Source organism: Mobula hypostoma, chromosome 7 (genome assembly GCF_963921235.1).
Source record: "Mobula hypostoma chromosome 7, sMobHyp1.1, whole genome shotgun sequence".
In the NCBI taxonomy this organism is placed as follows: Eukaryota; Metazoa; Chordata; class Chondrichthyes; order Myliobatiformes; family Myliobatidae; genus Mobula; species Mobula hypostoma.
Window position 1 is genome coordinate 67,855,161 of NC_086103.1, and position 23,123 is coordinate 67,878,283.

The following is a 23,123-nucleotide window of genomic DNA, read 5'->3' on the forward strand; positions in this document are numbered from 1 at the left end:
CTTCCCCTCTGCCACCAGATTTCTGTATGGTTCATGGACCTATGAATACTAGCTCATTATTTAATTTTGCACTATTTACTTATTTTGTAATTTATTTTACTTTTCTGGCTTTGCACTGTACTGCTGCTGGAAAACAGCAAATTTCACGTCATGCAAGTCAATAATAAAGCTGTTTCTGATTCTGAAAGAGGAAAGCAAAAGTCGCCTAATGCTTAACACAAAAAATTGGCTAAATTAATGTGAAGATGGAAAACATTGTTCTTGTTGCTCTGTGGAAGTCAGAAACACACAGACACACACACACACACACACACACACACACACACACACACACACACACAGAGTTTTGCCATAAATGGAATTCCTGTTTTTGCACAAAGTAGATTATTGCAGCTTGGAAGAGAAATACTTAGTCAAACACATGCAGGGTTCTTTGAATTACCTATCCACCTGGACCTCTTACCTAATTCTTTGTATATTTAAAAAGTGCCATTCATCCTCCTGGATCAGGGCTATCTAAAAAGAAAATATGGAGACTTTTCTTCTTTACCCATTGTTTCCTCCTTTGCAAAAAAAAATCAGAAATTTATTGACAATGTTATGTATGGACTTGAAAGATTATTAATGTTCATAAATCCTGTTAAACAAAGCAACACTACATGCATGAAATAGCTGATTCACCACACATTCAATTTGTATCTGTTTGCACACCATGAGAACAACCAGCTTTTAATAGCTACTGAAATCTTTGGCTAAATGTAACCTTCCCTGACCTAATTGTTACATTCTTAGCCCACTGTATCAAACATTAGCTAAGTCAGCGTAGATAGGTCATCATGATATGAGAGAGTGAGTGAGAGTGAGTGAGATAAACAATTTTCTGCATTTAAATACACCTACTTTTCAATAACATCATCCACACAGATTTTAGGCCTTTTAAAAAAATTTACGCTATGGCACTCCTTTAAGTTTTGAGAATCGCAGAACGCTCGAGTGAAATTATCTGTTTGATCCAAATGATGGTATCACCACAAGCACTCCCTTACCTAAAGCCTTCATAAATTCTTCATAGTTTTCCTGACTCCCAAATGCATACTTGCCAGTGAAGCTCATTTTGCTGCAAAAAGAGAATAAAAGATTTAATGAGTGTAGTGACAACGAAGGCAGTTGGTGCAGCGTGATATAGTCAGTGTCTTTGTACAGTACTTCTACTTTGCCGTATGATGAATCACCAGCACAACCATAAATCATTCAACACAAGTTATTAAGCTATTTCATTAAGGTGGAGTGTGTGGTTTAGGCCAATAAAGGCCCTTAACCCTCTTAACACTGAAAGTCAAAGTAGTTAGTTTCCTAGGCTGAGCTCTGCCAGGATCTCAAAGGATGAGCCCTGAATCGTGGAAATGGCGGCAATCCCAGTCATACTAAGAGAATGCAAATTGCTTTCAGTGCAGTCGGCATTTGAAACTTCACTTTGGTAACGTAAGCAGCTAACTTCCTGCAACTGAGAAAGACAGCAACATTAAAGCTAAATGTAAAGATCCGGTACATTCTGGCAATGCATGACTTAGCATTTCATTAAACTCCTGGGCAGAATTTTAAGAAAATTGATGGTTTGATGAATCAATATATCGCTAACTACATAGCTACTTTAATTTTCTGTTTTTCCCCCCTTTTCATTTACTCCCCTCTTCTGAAGTGCTGCTTCTTGAGAAGTTACAATTTAACAATAAAAAAGAGATGATGGAATTCCTCAGCAGGCCAGGCAGCATTTGTGAATAGATACCTACAGCGTTGTTAGGGAGGGAGTTCCGGGTTTTCGACCCAGTGACAGTGAAGGAACAGCAACAGGTTTCCAAGTCAGGATAATATTTGGCTTGGATGGAAACTTTCAAGTGGTAGTGTTCCTGAGCTTTTGCTGCCCACGGACTTCTAGCTGGTAGAAGTCCTGTGTTTAGAAACATAGAAACATAGAAAATAGGTGCAGGAGTAGGCCATTCGGCCCTTCGAGCCTGCACCGCCATTCAGTATGATCATGGCTGATCATCCAACTCAGAACCCTGCACCAGCCTTCCCTCCATACCCCCTGACCCCTTTAGCCACAAGGGCCATATCTAACTCCCTCTTAAATATAGCCAATGAACTGGCCTCAACTGTTTCCTGTGGCAGAGAATTCCACAGATTCACCACTCTCTGTGTGAAGAAGTTTCTCCTAATCTTGGTCCTAAAAGGCTTCCCCTTTATCCTCAAACTGTGACCCCTCGTTCTGGACTTCCCCAACATCGGGAACAATCTTCCTGCATCTAGCCTGTCCAATCCCTTTAGGATTTTATACGTTTCAATCAGATCCCCCCTCAATCTTCTAAATTCCAACGAGTATAAGCCTAGTTCATCCAGTCTTTCATCATATGAAAGTCCTGCCATCCCAGGAATCAATCTGGTGAACCTTCTTTGTACTCCCTCTATGGCAAGGATGTCTTTCCTCAGATTAGGGGACCAAAACTGCACACAATACTCCAGGTGTGGTCTCACCAAGGCCTTGTACAACTGCAGTTGTACCTCCATGCTCCTGTACTCGAATCCTCTTGCTATAAATGCCAGCATACCATTCGCCTTTTTCACCGCCTGCTGTACCTGCATGCCCACTTTCAATGACTGGTGTATAATGACACCCAGGTCTCGTTGCACCTCCCCTTTTCCTAATCGGCCACCATTCAGATAATAATCTGTTTTCCTGTTTTTGCCAGCAAAATGGAAAACTTCACATTTATCCACATTAAATTGCATCTGCCATGAATTTGCCCACTCACCTAACCTATCCAAGTCACCCTGCATCCTCTTAGCATCCTCCTCACAGCTAACACTGCTGCCCAGCTTCCTGTCATCTGCAAACTTGGAGATGCTGCATTTAATTCCCTCATCCAAGTCATTAATATATATTGTAAACAACTGGGGTCCCAGTACTGAGCCTTGCGGTACCCCACTAGTCACTGCCTGCCATTCTGAAAAGGTCCCGTTTATTCCCACTCTTTGCTTCCTGTCTGCCAACCAATTCCCTATCCACAACAATACCTTACCCCCAATACTGTGTGCTTTAAGTTTGCACACTAATCTCCTGTGTGAGACTTTGTCAAAAGCCTTTTGAAAATCCAAATATACCACATCCACTGGTTCTCCCCTATCCACCCTACTAGTTACATCCTCAAAAAATTCTATGAGATTCGTCAGACATTATTTTCCTTTCACTAATCCATGCTGACTTTGTCCGATGATTTCACTGCTTTCCAAATGTGCTGTTATCACATCTTTGATAACTGACTCTAGCAGTTTCCCCACCACCGATGTTAGGCTAACCGGTCTATAATTCCCTGGTTTCTCTCTCCCTCCTTTTTTAAAAAGTGGGGTTACATTAGCCACCCTCCAATCCTCAGGAACTGGTCCAGAATCTAACGAGTTTTGAAAAATGATTACTAATGCATCCACTATTTCTTGGGCTACTTCCTTAAGCATTCTGGGATGCAGACCATCTGGCCCTGGGGATTTATCTGCCCTTAATCCCTTCAATTTACCTAACACCACTTCCCTACTAACATGTATTTCGCTCAGTTCCTCCATCTCACTGGACCCTCTGTACCCTACTATTTCCGGAAGATTATTTATGTCCTCCTTAGTGAAGACAGAACCAAAGTAATTATTCAATTGGTCTGCCATGTCCTTGCTCCCCATAATCAATTCACCTGTTTCTGTCTGTAGGGGACCTACTTTTGTCTTAACCAATCTTTTTCTTTTCACATATCTATAAAAGCTTTTACAGTCAGTTTTTATGTTTTCTGCCAGTTTTCTCTCATAATCTTTTTCCCCCTTCCTAATTAAGCCCTTTGTCCTCCTCTGCTGGACTCTGAATTTCTCTCAGTCCTCAGGTGAGCCACTTTTTCTGACTAATTTGTATGCTTCTTCTTTGGAATTGATACTATCCCTAATTTCCCTTGTCAGCCACAGGTGCAATACCTTCCTTGATTTATTCTTTTGCCAAACTGGGATGAACAATTGTTGTAGTTCATCCATGCAATCTTTAAATGCTTGCCATTGCATATCCACCCTCAACCCTTTAAGTGTCATTTGCCAGTCTATCTTAGCTAATTCACGTCTCATACCTTCAAAGTTACCCTCCTTTAAGTTCAGAACCTTTGTTTCTGAATTAACTATGTCACTCTCCATCTTAATGAAGAATTCCACCATATTATGGTCACTCTTACCCAAGGGGCCTCTCAGGACAAGATTGCTAATTAACCCTTCCTCATGCTAAATAACCCTTCCTCACTCACCTTTGGAAGGTGTTGTCCGAGGAGCCTTGGTCAGTTCCTGCAGTGCTTCCTCTATATGGTATAAGCTGCTGCCATGGTGAGTCAGAGTCAGAACGAGTCAATGGTTGTGTGGGTGGCCATCTATCAGGCAGGTTGCTAAGTCCCACATAGTGTCGAGATTTTTAAGTGTTGTTGAAGTTGCAGTCATCCAGGCAAGTAAAGAGTATTCTATCACACTCCTGATTTGAACTTTGCAGATGGTGGACAGGCTTTGTGGAGCTGGGAGCTGAATTACTTGCTGCTAACTTCCTCGTTGTCTCTAGTGGGGAATTCAGTGATGATAATGGCATTGAATGTCAAGAGACGATTTTGTCTTGCGTGTATGGAATAAATGTTACAGAGCTGGATATTGTCCAGATCTTGCTGCATTTGGTTATTAACTGCCTCATTGTCTAAGGCCGAACATTGTGCAATCATCACAATTTGATCTTACAAATGAAGGAAGGTCAGTGAAGAAGTACCCGATTATTTTATACTACAACAGACAATCTAGTCACTGTAAAAATCAGAAAGGGTTCAGGAAATAATGTATAGTGAATTTATTTGTGACTTTTGGAAACAGATATTGACAGTACACATGAATTCATTGTCAGTTATGTACATTTGTTTAATTTTGTTACAACTGTTAGTGCCAGAAATGTAGCCTTTGACAAGATGGGCAGGTTTAGGCTTCCCTAAAGCTTTCACACACTTGAGGGAATGATGATTTGTCTATCGTAACTCCCAATTCTAAGTTGTACGAACTCTTGTTTGTAATGATGTATGTTGACTCTCAGACCAGCAAAACGTTAAATTAAAAATAACCCATGCTCAAATACTTCCCCACCCCATAGCAACAATCCTCAGACTACAGTACTCTTCTAATTCTGGACAATTTAAACCTTCTGTCCACCAATAAGTCCCTACCTTTAGCTGCCTAGTTCCATTGTTCCCTCTAATTTGTAATAACCAATGTACACAAAAATCTTGTGCTGTGCAATTTTTTGCCCAGTGACAATGATATGTGCACACTGAATTTCATATATAAAGGTATATCCATTTTAGCAGCTAGCAAACATTGTCAATAGGATCTCTTCTGGGTTTGATAATTTGTGTTCTTGTTCATCTGCATCCTCACAAAATATACGTAGCAGGCCTGTAGCAGGTAATGAAGGATTTTCTCGCCGGAGCTTTTGCACACCGTCCATATGTGATATACTCGCTACATGATGCTTTAAAAAGTCAAATTTCCAAATATCACTCCACTTTTTCCCATTTGCAAATTCTCCAGCAACTTTTGCGTTGTGACAATACACGCAGCTAACACCATTTTCTGTATTGTACATAAATATTTGTCGTAGCTGCACGTTCCTGACCTCATGATCTTTCAGTGTAGCAGTTTCTACTGTTTCATTAAGACATTCTGCTTAAATGAACTAGCAATTCTTTTAAGTTTCACACCCTTTGCTTCTTTGGAATTTGACATAGTGAATCAATAATTTCTTCAATAAAAACAGTATAAGTAATTTGTTCTTCTGACAAAGTGAGCATTAAATCCAGGCTATTTAATAAATGCAACAATTTTTTGAAAGATCCTAGTATCAGTAATGATAATTACTGAACCTTCAAATTGTTATAAAACAATAAACCACTTCCAAAATCTGCAGACAAATCATCGCAAACTCCATGTTGTCAACACCTTCCACATCAGAAACCAGAACAGGAAATATGACTGGGTACAATTATGAAATATTACTTAACATGCCAATGAGGTAGAGGGTGACAACCTTTTGTGCCAAGTTTAAATTCTTTTGTGTGCTACATGTATGCGCGTATACGTGCACACACCTTAGCAGGGCCATTGCCCAGTTCTAAATGCTGGAAATCCCTGCATAACCCTCTCGCCTGTCTATAACTCCCTTGAATCCTACCTATCTGTCAAGATGACAGCCACATATCCCAATAGAGAGTCATGATCTGTTCCAAGTCTATAGATCAGACAATACATAGAAACATAGAAAATAGGTGCAGGAGTAGGCCATTCGGCCCTTCGAGCCTGCACCACCATTTATTATGATCATGGCTGATCATCCAACTCAGAACCCCACCCCAGCCTTCCCTCCATACCCCCTGACCCCCGTAGCCACAAGGGCCATATCTAACTCCCTCTTAAATATAGCCAATGAACTGGCCTCAACTGTTTCCTGTGGCAGAGAATTCCACAGATTCACCACTCTCTGTGTGAAGAAGTTTTTCCTAATCTCGGTCCTAAAAGGCTTCCCCTCTATCCTCAAACTGTGGCCCCTCGTTCTGGACTTCCCCAACATCGGGAACAATCTTCCTGCATCTAGCCTGTCCAATCCCTTTAGGAATTTGTACGTTTCAATCAGATCCCCCCTCAATCTTCTAAATTCCAACGAGTACAAGTCCAGTTCATCCAGTCTTTCTTCATATGAAAGTCCTGCCATCCCAGGAATCAATCTGGTGAACCTTCTTTGTACTCCCTCTATGGCAAGGATGTCTTTCCTCAGATTAGGGGACCAAAACTGCACACAATACTCCAGGTGTGGTTTCACCAAGGTAGTGCAGATGTCTACAGTGTGAAGAGAGGACTTCATCTCCACAAGAATTGTGTCGTGGCCACTAATACTAATTTTACCTTGGTTCATGCCATGGGTATGTCGGTGTGGATGAGGTTATGTAAGCTTACTTTTTGTATTAATTCATTCACTGTCAGCTGCAGACCCAGTCTGGCAGTCCTGCCCTTGAGGACCCAGCCTTCTCAGTCTGTCCTGGTGCTTTTGATGGTGGACAATACAGCCGCAGAGTGATGCTATTGTACATCCAATAGTGGGTGATTTCTCTTGCCACTCAGGTCAATGACCAACATGGAGCTAAAAACAAACGGCTGGAAGGTATTCATATGTTAGTCCTAAGGCAGGGTCTCCACCTATAATGTCAACTGTCCCTTCATCACCACAAATGCAGACTGACCCAGGGAACTCAGCAGGTCAGTCAGCATCTGCAGCAACAAAGGGACAGTTGGCATTGTAGGTGGAGACCCTACATTAGGACTAACATTTGAATGGCTCCCAGCATCTTTTGGTCATTAGAGATCATTTAACGTAAGGATAATCTAATTTTGAACTTTCACTAAATCATGAATAACATTCCTTCCTTTGCAAAACAGTATCAGGGCTAAGTTACAGAATTCAGGATTGATGAAGTTTTCATCTCAATCATCAAAAGTGTTATAAATGAATAGATTTGTAATTATACAAAATATTGATTTGAATGTTAGGAGGGACTAACAAAGAGATTGTAAGATGCTGCTGATCAATTGAGAGAATGATACTAGAGTAATACAATTAGATTAGTAACATGACACTATTCAAAAGAGGTAACAAAATGACTAGTTTTACTTCTGTGCACTAAGTAATAATGGAATTCATTACCTGAAATAACTTTTAAAACTTTAATTAGCATCTGAATATGAACAGCAGTCTTGGGGTCAATAGCAGGCAAGTGCCTTTATAAAAGCACTTTACAGAGGCTGTGCCTCTGCTCTCTTAACTTTGCAGATTTGGCACATCATCTAGAGCTCTGACAAACCTGTAGAGATGCAGAGTGGAGAGTACCCTCAAACCTCTAGAGATGCAGAGTGGAGAGTACCCTCAAACCTCTAGAGATGCAGAGTGGAGAGTAGCCTCAAACCTCTAGAGATGCAGAGTGGAGAGTACCCTCAAACCTCTAGAGATGCAGAGTGGAGAGTAGCCTGATTGGTTGCATCACAGTGCAGGGCTCTGCTCTGCTTGCTTTATACGTATGACTGTCGCTAAGCACGGCTCCAATGCTGTATTTGGCTGAACCAAAGGTGGCGATGAATCAGCTTAGAGGAAGGAGTTTGAAAATCTGGTTGAGAAGTTGCCACAACAATAAGAACCACTCACTTAACATCAGCAAAACTAAAGGGCTGATTACTGATGAAGAAACAAGAGGTCCATGAGCCAGTCTGCATTATGGGATCAGAGGTGGACAGGGTGGACAGGGTCAGTACCTTTAAATCCTTGGGAGTTAATATATCAGAGATTCTGTCCTGGGACCAGAATGTAAGTGTCACCACAAAGAAGGCACGACAGCACCTTTACTTTCTTAGAAGTTTGCACAGTTTTGGCATGTCACCGAAAACTTTGGCAAACTTCAATGGGCGCACATGGGAGAGCATCCTAACGGGTCGCATCATGGCCTAGTATTAAAACATCAATGCCCAGGAATGGAAAAGGCTACAAAAAAAATGGTAAGCACATCCTAGTCCACCACAGGCAATGTCATCCCCACCGCTGAGCACATCTACAAGGAAGGCTACCACAGGAAAACAGTACGTATCATCAAGGACCTACACCATCTAGGTCACGCTCTCTTCTCACCGCTACCACCTTCCCGATGGCAAGGGAGCTTTGTCCCATATCACCAGGTTCGGGAACAGTTGTTACCCTTCAACCACTGGGCTCCTGAACCAGTGTGGATAACCTCACTCACCTCGGCACTAAACTGATTCCACAACGTACAAACTCACTTTCAAGGACTGTACACCTCACACTCTTATAAGAGCTCTTTGTGGAGGATTGTTTACACTTGGAAGGAACATAAAGTTACCCAACTTCAAATTCAATTCCTTCTATTACAATCCACTATAATGATTGAGCAAGTATGTTCAGAATATGGAGAATCAAGAAAAGGAACTGCTTCACAACAACAAAGGTACCAATTCTAATTTTTTGTAGCAAAAATGGTCACGAAAGAAGCAAATTAAAGATTTCTTTCAACATGAAGAATGGTAATGTGCAAGGTGAAAGAAAGACTTTAGTTCTTGAAATGAAAAAACCTACAACTTATTTATTTTGGCAAAATTAAGAATAAACTGCAGTACAAGCTGTTCAATAAATTACTTAATTCATATTATCTGCTAATCCAGCCATTGCTCACAGTATTTTCTATCTACCTAATGTTATTTAGGATGTTGCTTAATGTAACATACTGGATAATTCAAATTTTAAAACTGAAGTTTAGTGTCCATTTGTTTGAGAAACTAAAAATATTTCACAGAATAAATACATTTTTATTGTAATTCCGTTAAATTTTAAAACAGTATCTAATGCTCATAAAACCTCTAACAACTTTAAGATGAGATCTATACGTTGATATGTGACTAACATAATGAACTTTGTAATGTCTGATCTTTGCTAATTACTTCAATGGTTTCATCCTCTGTTTACTTCTATGTAGTCATTAACTTTTCTTAAAGACGTGCTCACGTACATCATAAATTTCACACTGGATGTTCAGCTGCTGCGTGCAAGATGCCACATTATCATTGTAGTGACTCAAGTCAAGTTTACTGTCATTTAACTATCTACATGTATATAACATATATAACCACATAATGAATATAGAAACTAGACACTTCTCTAAATCTGGGTGTAAAGCACAGTAGTACACATAACACACGATAACTTACAAAGGCAAGGATAAAATCTACAGATGAATCACACAAAAATAACAAACTAAAGTCCATTAATATTAAATATTGTAAGGTACAGCACAGGTCAACCAGTGAAACTTCGAATGTGATGCGGCAGGGAGTTCAGAAGCCTAATGGCCTGGAAACTGTTTCTCATCCTGACCATTCTTGTTTCTATGCATCGTAGTCTCCTGCCTGATGGCAGAAAGTCAAGGAGGATGCTGGATGGATGGGTGGATCCTTAATAATACTAGGGGGCCCTACATACGCAGCGCTCCTGATGAATGTCCCCAATGGATGGTAGGGAGACCCCTGCGATCCTCTCAGCTGTTCTCACAGTCCTTTGTAGGGACTTCAGGTCCGATGCTAGACTGTTCCCATACCAGATGGAGATGCAACTTGTCAGGATGCTCTTAATTGTGCTCTTGTGAAGAAGTGGGTGGGGGAGCCTTGCTTGCCTCAATCTTCTTAGGAAATGGGGGCACTGCTCTGCCTTCTTGTTTAGGGAGGTAATATTAAAGGACCAGGTGAGGTCATCCATGACGTGAACTCCCAGGAACTTGGTGCACTTAACCCTCTCTACAGAGGAGCCATGTAGAAACAGAAACAGTAAACCTACAGCATAATACAGGCCCTCGGGCCCACAATGCAGTGCCGAACATGTACTTACTTTAGAAATTACCTAGGGTTACCCATAACCATCTATCTTTCTATAGTTTCCACATCCTTCCTGTAGTGAGGTGACCGGAACTGAACACAGTACTCCAAGTTGGGTCTGACCAGGGTCCTATATAGCTGTAACATTACCTCTCGGTTCCTAAACTCAATCCCACGGTTGATGAAGGCCAATACACCATATGCCTTCTTAACCACACAGTCAACCTGCGCAGCAGCTGAGTGTCCTATGAGTATTCGCAGAGGGGGATGGTTTGTCTGTAATTTCCTGAAGTTCACAATGATTTCCTTTGTTCTTCTCAGACCACTCCACCAGTCACTCCACTTCCTCTCTATACTCCGTCTCGTCACCGTTCTTGATGAGGCCAGCCACTGTTGTGTCATCCGCAAGCTTGAAGACATGGTTTGAGCTTGGATCCTATAACACAGTCATGTGACAGCAGTATGAACATCCGCAGACTTGGGGAGTACAGCCCTGGGGAGCACCAGTGTTCAGCATAATGGAAACGCTGCTGCCCACAGGGACAATTGTGGCCTTACTGTTAAGAAGTCCAGTATCCAGTTGCAGAGGGAGGTGTTGAGGCCCAGACAGGACAGTTTCTCCACCATTTTCTGGGGTATGATGGTGCTGAATGCTGAACTGAAGTCTATAAACAGCAGTCTGACACATGAGACCCATTTTCCAGGTGGGTCAGGACAGAGTGTAGTGCAGAGGCTACTGCATTGTCAATGGATTGATCTGAGCGATACGTGAACTGGAAGGGCTCCAGTGTAGCAGAGAGGAAGGCTTTAATGTGCTCTATGACCAGTCACTCAAAACGTTTCATAATGGTAAATGTTAATGCCATCAGACGATAGTCATTTAGGCAGGCTACTGTTGCTGCCTTGAAAACCGAAGGGAAAAGGAGTGTTCCAGAGAGATGTTGAACATATCCGTCAGCACTTCATCAGCTGGGCTGCCCAGTCTTTCAGAACTTGGCCTGATATATTATCAGGCTCTGCAGCTTTGTGTGGGTTGACTCTGGCTAGGGTCTTCTTCACCTTAGCTTCAGCCTCACTGAGTGTCTGCTCCGCTGGGGGGAGGGGTGCCTTCCTCACCAGCACTTTATTCTGCTCATCAACCCGGGTGTAGAAGGTATTCAGCCTCTCAGGGAGTGAAGCATCCTTGTCACTGATGCACAGAGTAGACCTGCAGTCTGTAATCCTCTGAATTCCCTGCCACATGTGCTTCTGTCTCTGGTGTCGCAGAGATGGCTGTAAATTCTCTGAGGGTGCTCCCATTTTGCCTTCCTGTTAGAGCGGGAAAGCACAGTTCTTGCTTCCCTAAGAGCTGTTGCATCCCCCGATCTAAAGGCAGCATCACAGTCCCTCAGCCACACATAGACCTCTGCAGTAAGCCATGGCTTCGATTTGCCCTCACCTAGATATGTTTCATGAAGGACTCAGTTACTTCACAAGATTTCTTTTCAATGTATATTATTCAGACCCAAAAATATATAAAAATGAAAGAAATTCCATCTTTTAAACATTTCCAATAGTCATCGTGTAATACTGACTGTTCTCACCGACATTTTTGTTTGGGCTTTTAACTTAGTCGTTCCTGTATTGGGTGATGGTGCAACTAGCAGAGATGCTGCCGCACAGCTTCAGGGACCCAGATCTGATGCTGACGTCCGGTACAGTCCGTGTGAAGCATGTATTTCCACTCTGGGACTGGATGGTCTTCTTCAGGTGCTCCACACATCCCAAACACGTGCAGGTTGATGGGTTGCTTGGCCACTGTAAATGTTAGTGAGGCTTCAGCTACACCAAAACGGGCCAAATGGAGAGTTACAAAGCCAGTTGTCTGGAACCCTACCTTTCTTATGTCGCAGTTGTGCAAGACTATGTAACACTTGTACAAGACATTGGTGAGGCCACATCAGGAGTATTGTACACAGTTTTCATTGCTCTATTATAGGAAAGACCCATAATTAAGGAGTTAAGCGTGCAGAGAAAATTTTACGAGGATGTTGCCAGAACTCAAGGGGCTGTGTTACAGAGAGAAGTTGGGCAAGTTAGGACCTCATTCCTTGGAATGTAGGAGATTAAGGAGGTGCATAAAATCATGAGGGGTGTAGATAGGATGAATGCACACTGTCTTTTTTTCCCAGGGGACTTACTGCCTATCACGCCACTAGTACTTAGGCAGCAATGAAGGTCCGCCATCTCTGTCTGTCCTTGGCCATCTTCTCTATTGTGTCCCAGGTGTGGTTCAGAGTCTTCATTTCAGTGCCAAGTTGACTTTGGTGTCCTGCATTTCCTCCGCTCTTCAGGGGTCTTATGAAGTGCTGTCTTGATAATGGAGTTGGCCTCTCCTCTCATCATGTGCCCAATCCATCTCCAATGCTTCCTCATGATGAGCGTGGCCACGTCCTGTTGATGACACCGAAGGAGTTGGACATGGTTGGCCAGAAAATACAGAGGGTCTTCTGGAGCCTCATGGTGTGGAATGACAACAGCTTGGCAAGTTCACTCTCTATCATGCACCGGCATTCTGACCCATTCAAAAGCGTGGACAGAACACAGCTCTGGTACAGTGTCACTCGGTGAGGACACTGTACTTGGTCGACCCCCAAATGTTGCTTGGTGATCTGAAGATGCTCCTGGCTTTGCTGACTCTGCACTGGATGTTGTGCTTGGTCCCACGGCCCAGCCAAGTGATGCTGCCCACCAGGGAAGGGGAACTAAAAACTAGAGCCTATGGGTTTGAGGTGATTGCTGAAAGCTTTAAAAGGGACCTGAGGGATAACATCTTCATTCATATGTGGAATGAGCTGCCAGAGGAAGTGGTTGTGACAGGAACCATAACAACATTTAAAAGTCATTTAGATAAATACACGGGCAAGGAGGGGTTCAGGGAGATGGGGCGGACAAACCTGGGTAAATGGGATCCGGATGAACGTGGACGAGTTGGGCTGAGGCTTCACTACTTTATAATGCCAAGCGGCAAGTGGGCATCTAGAATTTCTCCCGTAAATCCCAGAGGCCGAATTATCTTGAACTATTACTCAGTCTTTGAGTCTAAGCGCTAAAACAAGCGTCATCCCAGCAACGCACACAGTGAAGTTTTAAACCTCTAATTTAATTGCAAGGGCCGGGGGGGGGGGGGGGAGAATTAGAAGAAACTTTGTCTACGCAGTCCCTAGAGTATCTACAAGAGTTCCCATTGTCTGAAAAAGAGTATTATTTCTAATTTACTTACACTTTATAATAATCGCGATTCCTGTCGAATGACGGTGGGGGTTCGGCCGCAATCACTAAATTACTGGAAACAACACCTCGCTGATTATTATCTGTACGAGATTCAAGCTTTATCGCAACAACAACCACAAGGATTGAATTATCGATCAATACAAAATGAATTACAGATGAACACAAAACATATTCCTGCTGGGGATTTTGTTTACAACTCAGCAATGGTCTCTCTTTAACGCAACTTGAAGGCCGATTCCTGTGAGCGCTGTCTTTTCACAGCGTCACTGCAACTCGAGTGGGAAACAAAAGCTTCCCTCCGCCTACACCCACACTGTTCGTAGCAGGGGAACAGCCCGTGGTTTACTCACGCCGTGGCAGAATCAAGTTTCAAAACCACCCCTCTGCTCACTGATATCTCGGTGACAATTTTTCAGTCTCTATCAATGCCCTCTGCTGGAGATCGCCAACTCCATGGTCCGCACCGCGCCAGCCACATCACCTCGGTCGTAACTCGATGGTCTGTTGTTCAAAGTCTCGCAACTTACTTGAGCTCATTCTGTCATTTCGCGAAACCCAGAAAAATGGCTAAGGAACCCATCGTTAAACCGAAATAGGTAATGCAGTCGATGAATTAAGGCTATTGGTTACGGTAAAGCGTATACAACGGAGGGAATATTGTTTGGTTAAAAGTGATCAATTTCAAGTTTATTGTCAAGGGCATACATACCCAGGGTATAATATTATAAAAAACAGCTTTTTTTTGCAGAAGCACCACAACATGACAACATAAGTTACACAACCTTAAATTAACATAAGTTATACATAATTTACACAACACAATAAACAAGAGTAAACATAACAACATCAGTTCAAATGGAGGGAAGTATGCACTGAGGTAGAAATAGGATTTTTCAGTTCAAAAATCTGATCGTGGTGGGGGGGAGTGTAGCTGTTCTTAAACCTCGAGCAGCGGGTCTTCAGGCTGCTGTACCTCCCGCCTGATGGCAGCAGTGAGAAGAGGATGGTGAGGGCCTTAATGATGTTTGTCGGCCTCCAGAGACATCGCTTTTTGAAGATCAGCAATAAACAATAGATAGAAACACAGAAATCTATGCCAGTCCCCAACCGAGCAGGGACCACCAGAGGCTCCTCTCCTGGACTGCAGCAACAGGCAAGCCCGCGGCTTGAGGCCTGGTCCTTGCTACAACTGAGACCATGCAGTTCCCCCACTATCTGTTGCACCACCAAACGAAGGAAACAGGCCTGCAAAATCTTAGATGATCAATGTTCAACAGGATCTTGCAATCACAAGAGAAACATCCAAGACACTCACCCGAGGTTACAATACACGCTACCCACACACACCAGCTGCGATGCCTTCAATGCCTTCCTGTAGCAGGTAGCAACATGACCTACACCCAGTCCAGCACCTCTGCTAATGAGCAGCTCACTGATGGGGTAGACCGGCAATACCCAAAGTTCTTGGAGCCCAGCATAGGCTTGCTATCATAAAAGGTGCCTGTGCAAGCAGACTTTTCATTGTACCTCTACCTACACTCACTGCATTTATGCATATGACAATCAATTCGACTTGTCTTGACCTGTCATTCAAAAGGGAACTATATTCGAGAGTAGCAAATTCTAAACAGGTACAGAGGCAAGAAGGGAGCAAGGAAGAAAGGGCAAAAGGAAGGGTCTTTAGTCAAGTGAAAGGCAGCAAAAAATTAAATACAAATAAATAATAAAATACGTTGACGAGTAAATGACAATGGTGGGACAGGAAGAAAAGAAAGTTCTAGAAGGGCTGCAAACTGGTATTACAGAAACAACAGTGGAAGTTGCTGAATTCATTAATGAGTCCGGAAGGCTAGATTGTGTTTCATGGGACAATAAGGTTCTGCTTCTTGAGTTTATTTTGAGCTTCATTGGGAGGCAGCGAGATTTGGAATTAAGATGCCAAGTAAATGGAAGGCCATGGTCGTGGCTTCTGTACAGAACAAAGTCATTTGGCAAAGCAATCACTCACCCTGTGTTTGATCTGCCTGTGTAAAAGGCATCCATCCAGACTAATGAAGGCTACCTGCAGAGCTGGAGGTCACACTTAGTGTCCCCCTCCCTGGACTGTAGAAAGAGCAGCTTCTGCACGCTATGCAATGGCGTGGAAAGGGAGGAAGGTCTGATTTATTAGTAGACATGCTTGTTCAAACAGCGGGGAGATACTGTGACTAGTGATAGTGTAATTCTGAGGTAAAGGAACGGCCAGGGGATGATCCATTGAATGTGGAGCCTGGCTGAGTTGGAAGGGTCAGGTACAGGGAGCAGGGTCCAGGTCCCAGAGCGTATTGGAGCAACAGAACCCAATGTTTGGATGACGATTTAAGTGCTGGGCCGAAGTGGAAAGGTCGGTTACAGGCCGAGTTGAGGCAGTGGGGTCCAGGTCCCAGAGCGTATCGAAGCAATAGAACCCAATGTTTGGATGACGATTTAAGTGCTGGGCTAGATTGAAAAGGTCAGGGTGTCGGGGACGGGATGGTTCAGCTCACTGCTCCGTGACGTTTACTGGGCTCTGTGCTGAACTAAAGGTCTGTGGACTTCAGGTCTGAATGCTACTTGCTTGCTTTTATTGTTTGCATGATTTGTTTTTCTTCTCTACACGTTGGGTGTTTGATGGTCTTCTTTATTTATTGGTTGTTTGTTTTGTGGCTACCCGTAAGGAGACGAAGCTCAAGGTTGTATGTAGTACACGTACTTCGATAATAGATGTACTTTGAACTTTGGTGAGCAGAGGAAAACCGGCCTAAGTGGAACTGGAATATGGAAAGCGAGCGTGATCAAGGGCCAATTCAATTATTCTACAAGAGCATCCTTGGCTGAGGAGCAAACTGGATAAGGAGGTTGTGTTCTCTGACAGATACAATGGCAGCAGAAGCAGGGAGAATGGAATAGTGTATGTAGAATGTAAGCTAAGAAGAAGTATAATTCCTTCAAAATCCATGGGTTTTATAGTGAAATAATGGTTCAAAGTCTATCCTCAGAAAGGAGCATCTAGAATTTGAAGAAGGGAAGGGTACTGTTGGATCTGGACTGTGTCTAGGTGAAGGAAGGGTGCTTATCGGAGGCGAACTTAGTGCCATTTTCCAATATGGACTGAGAAGGGGAAAGGGCATTCTTACAATGAACATCAATGAACTAGCACCGGAGAAAAGTTTGGGAACCTGAATGGAGTGGATCAAAGGAGTAAAGCATGGCTCATACCCCCTCCGGAAACAGACTTCTGGAACACATATCGGTTTGCTTTAAATGTGAAGGAAAGGAGAGTGAGGTTCCAAATCATCCTTGCACAATGTTACTGTAAATTGACTACTATTATCCAAGATAGAAGAGTTTATGATTAACCCTCAAGTTACAGCTAATAAAGCACAGCAATGGAATTAGCAGGGCTATAAGTTACTGTGTTAATGATTAACACAGAGTCAGCATCATACTAAACTGTTTTCTGCAACTCTCTTCTTCCTGTTCCACACTGGATCTCTAAGTAAAATTCTAAAAAAACCCTACTTTCCTCCTGGACAGAACAAGTACAGAGTTTCCCTAGTCCTTCCTACCCAAACCATCACATTCAAAAGATAATTCATTGTGATTTCTGCCAGCTCCGATGAAATTCCACCACGAAGAACATGTACCCCTTCCAAACTCTGCACTTCAAAGGGATTTGCGATTCCCTGGTGTGGCCTTCCTCCCAGATTACCACTCCACAGCCACTGGTACTTTCCTATGCAACAGCAGCTCCTCCTCCCATCCAGGGTCCCAAACAATCCTTCCAGATAATGAATCAGTTCACGTGCTTCTTCCAATCTAATTTACTGAATTCGATATTCATATTGTGGTCTCTACATCAGAGAAACCAAATCCAGATTGGGAGACTGCTTGGTGGACCATTTGTGTTCAGTCCATGGACATGTTCAGTTTGATAAAAGATATGTAGCCAATTTGTTGACCTGGAATGAGCTTCCTGAAAGCAGATTCTACACTGACTTTATCAAAGGAACTGGAAGAGTATTTAAAGGAGGATAATTTGCAAATATGAACAAGTTACAGAGATTGGGATTATGTGAATGTGTATGATGGACCAAATAACCAACTGTACTGGATTGTTCTTCTATTCTATCATACAGGCCCTCTCCAGTTTACAAATTTCAGAATAAATGGAACATTCATTCAACACAATATCACCTGTACACATCAAAATCAAATCAAGTTTAATTATCATTCGATCATACATAGATACAGCTGAATGAGGCGGTGTTCCTCTAGGCCAAGTTGTGACACATTCAAAATAGCAAACAAGCATTTAAATAGCAAGTAACATAATTCAAAATAGCTAGTAACATTCAAAATAGTGAGCAGCATTCAAAATAGCAAGCAAAGAAACATATTCACTTAAAAAAAAACACATATATAGTCCAAGACCCTGAGCGACAATGCCTGGCAATTGATGTTACAGTCTCTCAGCAGTGCACAGACGCACACAATCCAGCCTGTCATTCCACTGCTCAAACTCGCAAGGGGAGCTCTGTTGGGAGAGGCCATCCCCCAGCTGAGCGCTGACGCAAAGCTGTGAAGCTTTCGTGTCTTCTCAACTGGTCTACCAGGCTTGAGGCTTAGTCTTCACTACAGCTGACGAGACACAGCTGCCATGTCATCTGTCCCTCCACCAATCAAGGGTAACAGGCACTTTACATTATCACTGACCAACGAAGGCTTGCAATCGCAAGCGAAATGTCCGAGACAATCTCTCACAGTTACACTGCACGCCACTTCCGCGCACCATCCGATGCCTTCGAAGAGCAGGCAGCATCGTGGTCTGCAGCCAGGTCAATTCCTCCTAACGCAAACCGGCTCCTCCAACACTCCGCTGGGCGCTTCTGCCATTCCTAATGGTTCCTTTTCTGACATCCCAGCCAGCCCCTTCGACACCTTCTCTAACCTCCCGGCGGCCTCTTCATCATCTCAGCCAGCTCTGCAGCCAACACCAGTCCAGCTATTTCGATCAACAAGCAGCTCAGTGATGGAGTAGCCCTGCAGTACCTGAAGTTCTTGGAGTAGAATTGTCTTTGGATCATAAGAAACACATTTTACAAAGAGAAAAGCACCTTTGGTTGGCCCCTGAGAAGCTGCTGCGATCACACGTGCTGCCATTTTAGTATAAGAATGAGCAGGGTAGATCTGCTGGCTGCTGCAGGCATCTTCTGCCATGAGGGAACTTGGTTCACTGGAATGGGACCTTGTCATTATATGGGGAGGACCTGTAATGAGGAGAGTACATTCTTTGTGATGTTAATGTTTACAAATGTTAAAATTAAGGGCAAATTTAAAATGAGGAAGACATTATTAAGCTTGGAGATTGTGGGATGCATTTTTAGCTACATGTTAACACTTGATTTCCCCCAGTGCAGGTAGAAGAAAAACAACATGAAGTCATCCACTTTCTTGCAGAAGAGAGAAAAGTAATATATTCTTTTTAAATGGTGAAGGATTAGAAATCTTGTTGTCCAAAGGGGCCTTTGCATACACAAACACAAGTGACTAAAAGCCAAAGTGTAGATGCAGTAAGTGGTTGGTAAGGCAAATGGTATGTTGGTAAATGGAAATCAAAGGAACTGCTGATGCTTAACATGTAAAATAAAATTGGAAAGTACTGGAAAAGCTCAACTGGCCAGACAGCACTTGGGGAAAGAGAACCAGTGACATTTCAGGTGTGCAACATTTCTTCAGAACTGGGGAAGAGGGAGATGCAAGTTAGACATTTTCATGAAGATCTGGAGATATTCTCTGTGGAAATTTTATGGGAGTCATATGCATAACTCTGTGCTGATAGTGTGACTTAAGTTTTAATCATCCAGATCAAATCGGGAGGCTATTTTAGTAAATAAAGTTTATTCTCAGTATTACAGTTTGAAAATGATTTACTAATTTGGCCTTTCAAACTCAGCATTATAACTTTTATTGTTTACTCACTCAATGACACTAAAATACAAACTGTCGTTACTCTAGTGTTATTGACTCCTTGAAACTTTCTAATGATCTGCCTGTAAATTATATAGTTTGATTCTGATGTGTCATTCAATATCATAATTTATTGTTCATCCATACTTAATCCATGATTTAAATATTTTATTGAGGTCCAAACCACCCTGGTGAAATTGTATTTTTTTTAAAGATTGTTTCATTTACTTAAAATTATTGCAATTCAGGTTTCTTTTTACAATAGCTTTCATTTTAATGTTTTTTTTACTACTTACAATATTTTATGTGAATTTTTAGCACTTACAGAAAAGTTTTAGAATTACTTATTTTAGTTCATCTTATAATTTTATCCCAGCAATCCAGAACTTTAGGAATCCTTTACCTACAATTCATAGGAAAATAGGTCATGATGCCATGACTGATCAGAGAAACTTTTAACTTTATTAATTTCATTCATAAAAATAATTGATGCATCAGGCATCTGTTTTTGGAGCTAAAGCCAATTGTGAGAAGCTAGTTTGAGATCATGTCAATGCAGGTGTTGTGGCTAGTTTTACATTATTTCAAAAAAGTGAAAATCTTGAATAAAACTGTTAACATTTAGAATAGTTAAAATAAAATATGTACTTTTAGATCTTCAAAATGAGGAACAAATGAAAAGTCAAACATTAATGTCCTATTTAGTTGTAATGTGTCATTACTGTGACAATTCTACTGTTACATATTCTGAAAAAAGGATAAACTTTTTGTTAGGGTGTATTCTGGAGTTATATCATATAGCAAATATTAATTTCACCAGCAACCAATCTTCAGACCTGAACGTGAATTGTAGATTGAATTTTAAATGCAGATCTGAACAATGGTATTCCTGAAGCTGCAGACTGAAGTTGATTGCAAGCCAGGCAATTCTGATTATCATCCATTTTGGGTGTCTGGAGGGTGGGTGTGAAGAAGGAGGTGTTTGAAAACTATATGTAATTCAAAGGAAGAATTGTAGATGCATTGTAAATTTAGAATTGTCCTGCTGTTACCTTTGATCTTTAGCATATAAAAGGTCATTAATATTGGGTCGAGCAGGCCTCTTCTTCCAAGAGTGTCTCAGTATGTTGCCTGTTGCTCATTTTTGTTGAATAAACTCTTTTATATCCATTAGCTTCAGTGTCTCTCTGGTGACTTCGTTGAAATCATGACACATTTAATGTTGTATAATAGCTGAGACTGATCATAGTGTTATAATAAAAAGTGATGCGATACAGTTTGAGGGATAAGTTCTTACAGGCTTACAGTCATGTCTTAATGAATCCATAGGTATTGACTGGGTGATGTGACTTGTGCCAGAAGGCATGCAACAATGCTTCACTAGATGGATTCATGGATTTGTTGCATAAGGAAAATTAAGTAGATTGTGCCTATACTCTCCAGATCAGGGGCACTCAAGCTTCAAGATGACCCACTTGAATGAAATGGTTCATCCACATGACCCTATAATTAACTATTTCTCTGATCTGTAGATGGGTATTTTTATAAAGGTATAGAGAAAGTGGCCCATGTTTAAATCTTATGATCTACCCAAAAGCCACAGTTCCCACTTTGAAAACTAATGCTCCACAGTTTAGAAGAATAAAGGGTGATCTCATTGAAATGTAGAGAATTCTCATGGGGCTTGACTGGATAAATATCGAGCAACACCCAAAAAATGCTGGAGCAACCTAGTAACTCAGGCAGCACCTATAGAGGTAGATTGGTGGAGGGGCAGGTAGTATTGAGGAAACAGGTAGGATGCAAAAGGATTTAGACAGCTTAGGAGAATGGGTAAGGAAGTGGCAAACAAAATGCAATGTTAGAAAATGCATGGTCATGCACTTTGGTAGTAGAAATAAACGTGCGGACTATTTTCTAAATGGGGAGAGAATCCAGGAATCTGAGATGCAGAGGGAATTGGGAGTCCTTGTGCAGAACACCCTGAAGGTTAACTTGCAGGTTGAGTTGGTTGTGAGGAAGGCAAACGCCATGATAGCACTCATTTCAAGAGGTCTAGAATATAAGAGCAGGGATGTGATGCTGAGGCTTTATAAAACACTGGTGAGGTCTCACCTTGAGTATTATGAACAGTTTTGGGCCCCTTATCTTAGAAAAGGTGTGCTGGCATTGGAGAGGATCCAGAGGCGGTTCATAAGGATCATTCCAAGAATGAAAAGGTTATCATACGAGAAACGTTTGATGGCTCTGAGTCTGTACTCGCTGGAATTTAGAAGGATGAGGGGGGATCTCATTGAAACCTTTCATTGAAAGGACTAGACAGAGTAGATGTGGAACAGATGTTTCCCATGATGGGAGAATCCAGGACAAGAGGGCACAGCCTCAGGATAGAAGGGCGCCCTTTCAAAAACAGAGATGCAGAGAAATTTCTTTAGCCAAAGGGTGGCGAATTTGTGGAATTTGTTGCCACGTGCAGCTGTGGAGGCCAGGTCGTTCGGTGTATTTAAGGCAGAGATTGATAGGTTCTTGATTGGACATGGCATCAAAGGTTACTGGGAGAAGGCCGGGAAATGGGGTTGAGGAGGAGATAGAAAAAAGGATCAGCCATTATTGAACGGCAGAGCAGACTCGATGGGCCAAATGGCCTAATTCTACTCCTATGCCTTATGGTTGTATGGTCTTATAAACAGTCGATGTTTCAGATCTCAGCCCGAAATGTCAACTGTTTATAGATGTTGCCTGACTTACTAAGTTCTTCCAGCATTTTCCATGTCTTGTTCAAGATTTCCAGCACATGCCGAATCTCTTGTCTCTAGGGGAGGGGTTCTCAATCTGGGGTCCACGGACCCCTTGCTTAATGGTATTGGTCCATGGCGTAAAAAAGTCTGGGAACCCCTGCCCTAGGGTAAATATGGAATTGATGTTTCCCAAAACGGAAGTGTCAAAAATCAAGGATTAACAACCTCAAATAAGGGGCTAACCATGTAGGGCAGAGATAAGTAAAAATGTCATCACCCCAGACAGTGGTGAATTCTTTTACTCAATCCTGGAGGGCTGTTATTGAGCACACTGAAGGCAGAGGTGGTTATGTTTTCAGATAATAAAAGAATCAAAAATATGTTTCAAATGTACATGTTTGGCACAGCATTGTGGGCCGAAGGGCCTGTATTGTGCTGTAGGTTTTCTATGTTTTTATGTTGGAAAATTGTAAAAGATTAGCCATGTTCTGATTGAACAGCAGAGTAGATAGGAAAGGTCCACGGTTCTACTTCTGCTTCCATTCCTTGTGTTCTTTTCTGAGAACTCTGCAACTGGACTTACAATGGCTTAGTAGCCACTCT

At 42.1% G+C, this 23,123-nt stretch overlaps 1 protein-coding gene across 5 annotated transcripts in view; it reads right to left on the reverse strand.

The window, feature by feature from the left end:
* LOC134349373 (gastrotropin-like) overlaps window positions 1-23,123 on the reverse strand; it is a 187,975-nt gene that overhangs the window by 10,829 nt on the left and 154,023 nt on the right. Inside the window, exons 1-2 of one of the 5 annotated variants that reach the window (XM_063053577.1) lie at window positions 14,186-14,214; window positions 1,047-1,117 (exon numbers count right to left, since the gene is read on the reverse strand). In XM_063053577.1, the coding sequence (XP_062909647.1) occupies window positions 1,047-1,113 (67 nt within the window). In that variant the 5' untranslated portion in view covers window positions 1,114-1,117; window positions 14,186-14,214. Of the gene's footprint in view, window positions 1-463; window positions 561-1,046; window positions 1,118-13,783; window positions 14,107-14,185; window positions 14,215-23,123 lie in introns of those variants that run through there. The other 4 variants (XM_063053575.1, XM_063053576.1, XM_063053573.1 and 1 more) reach the window with 4 other exon arrangements.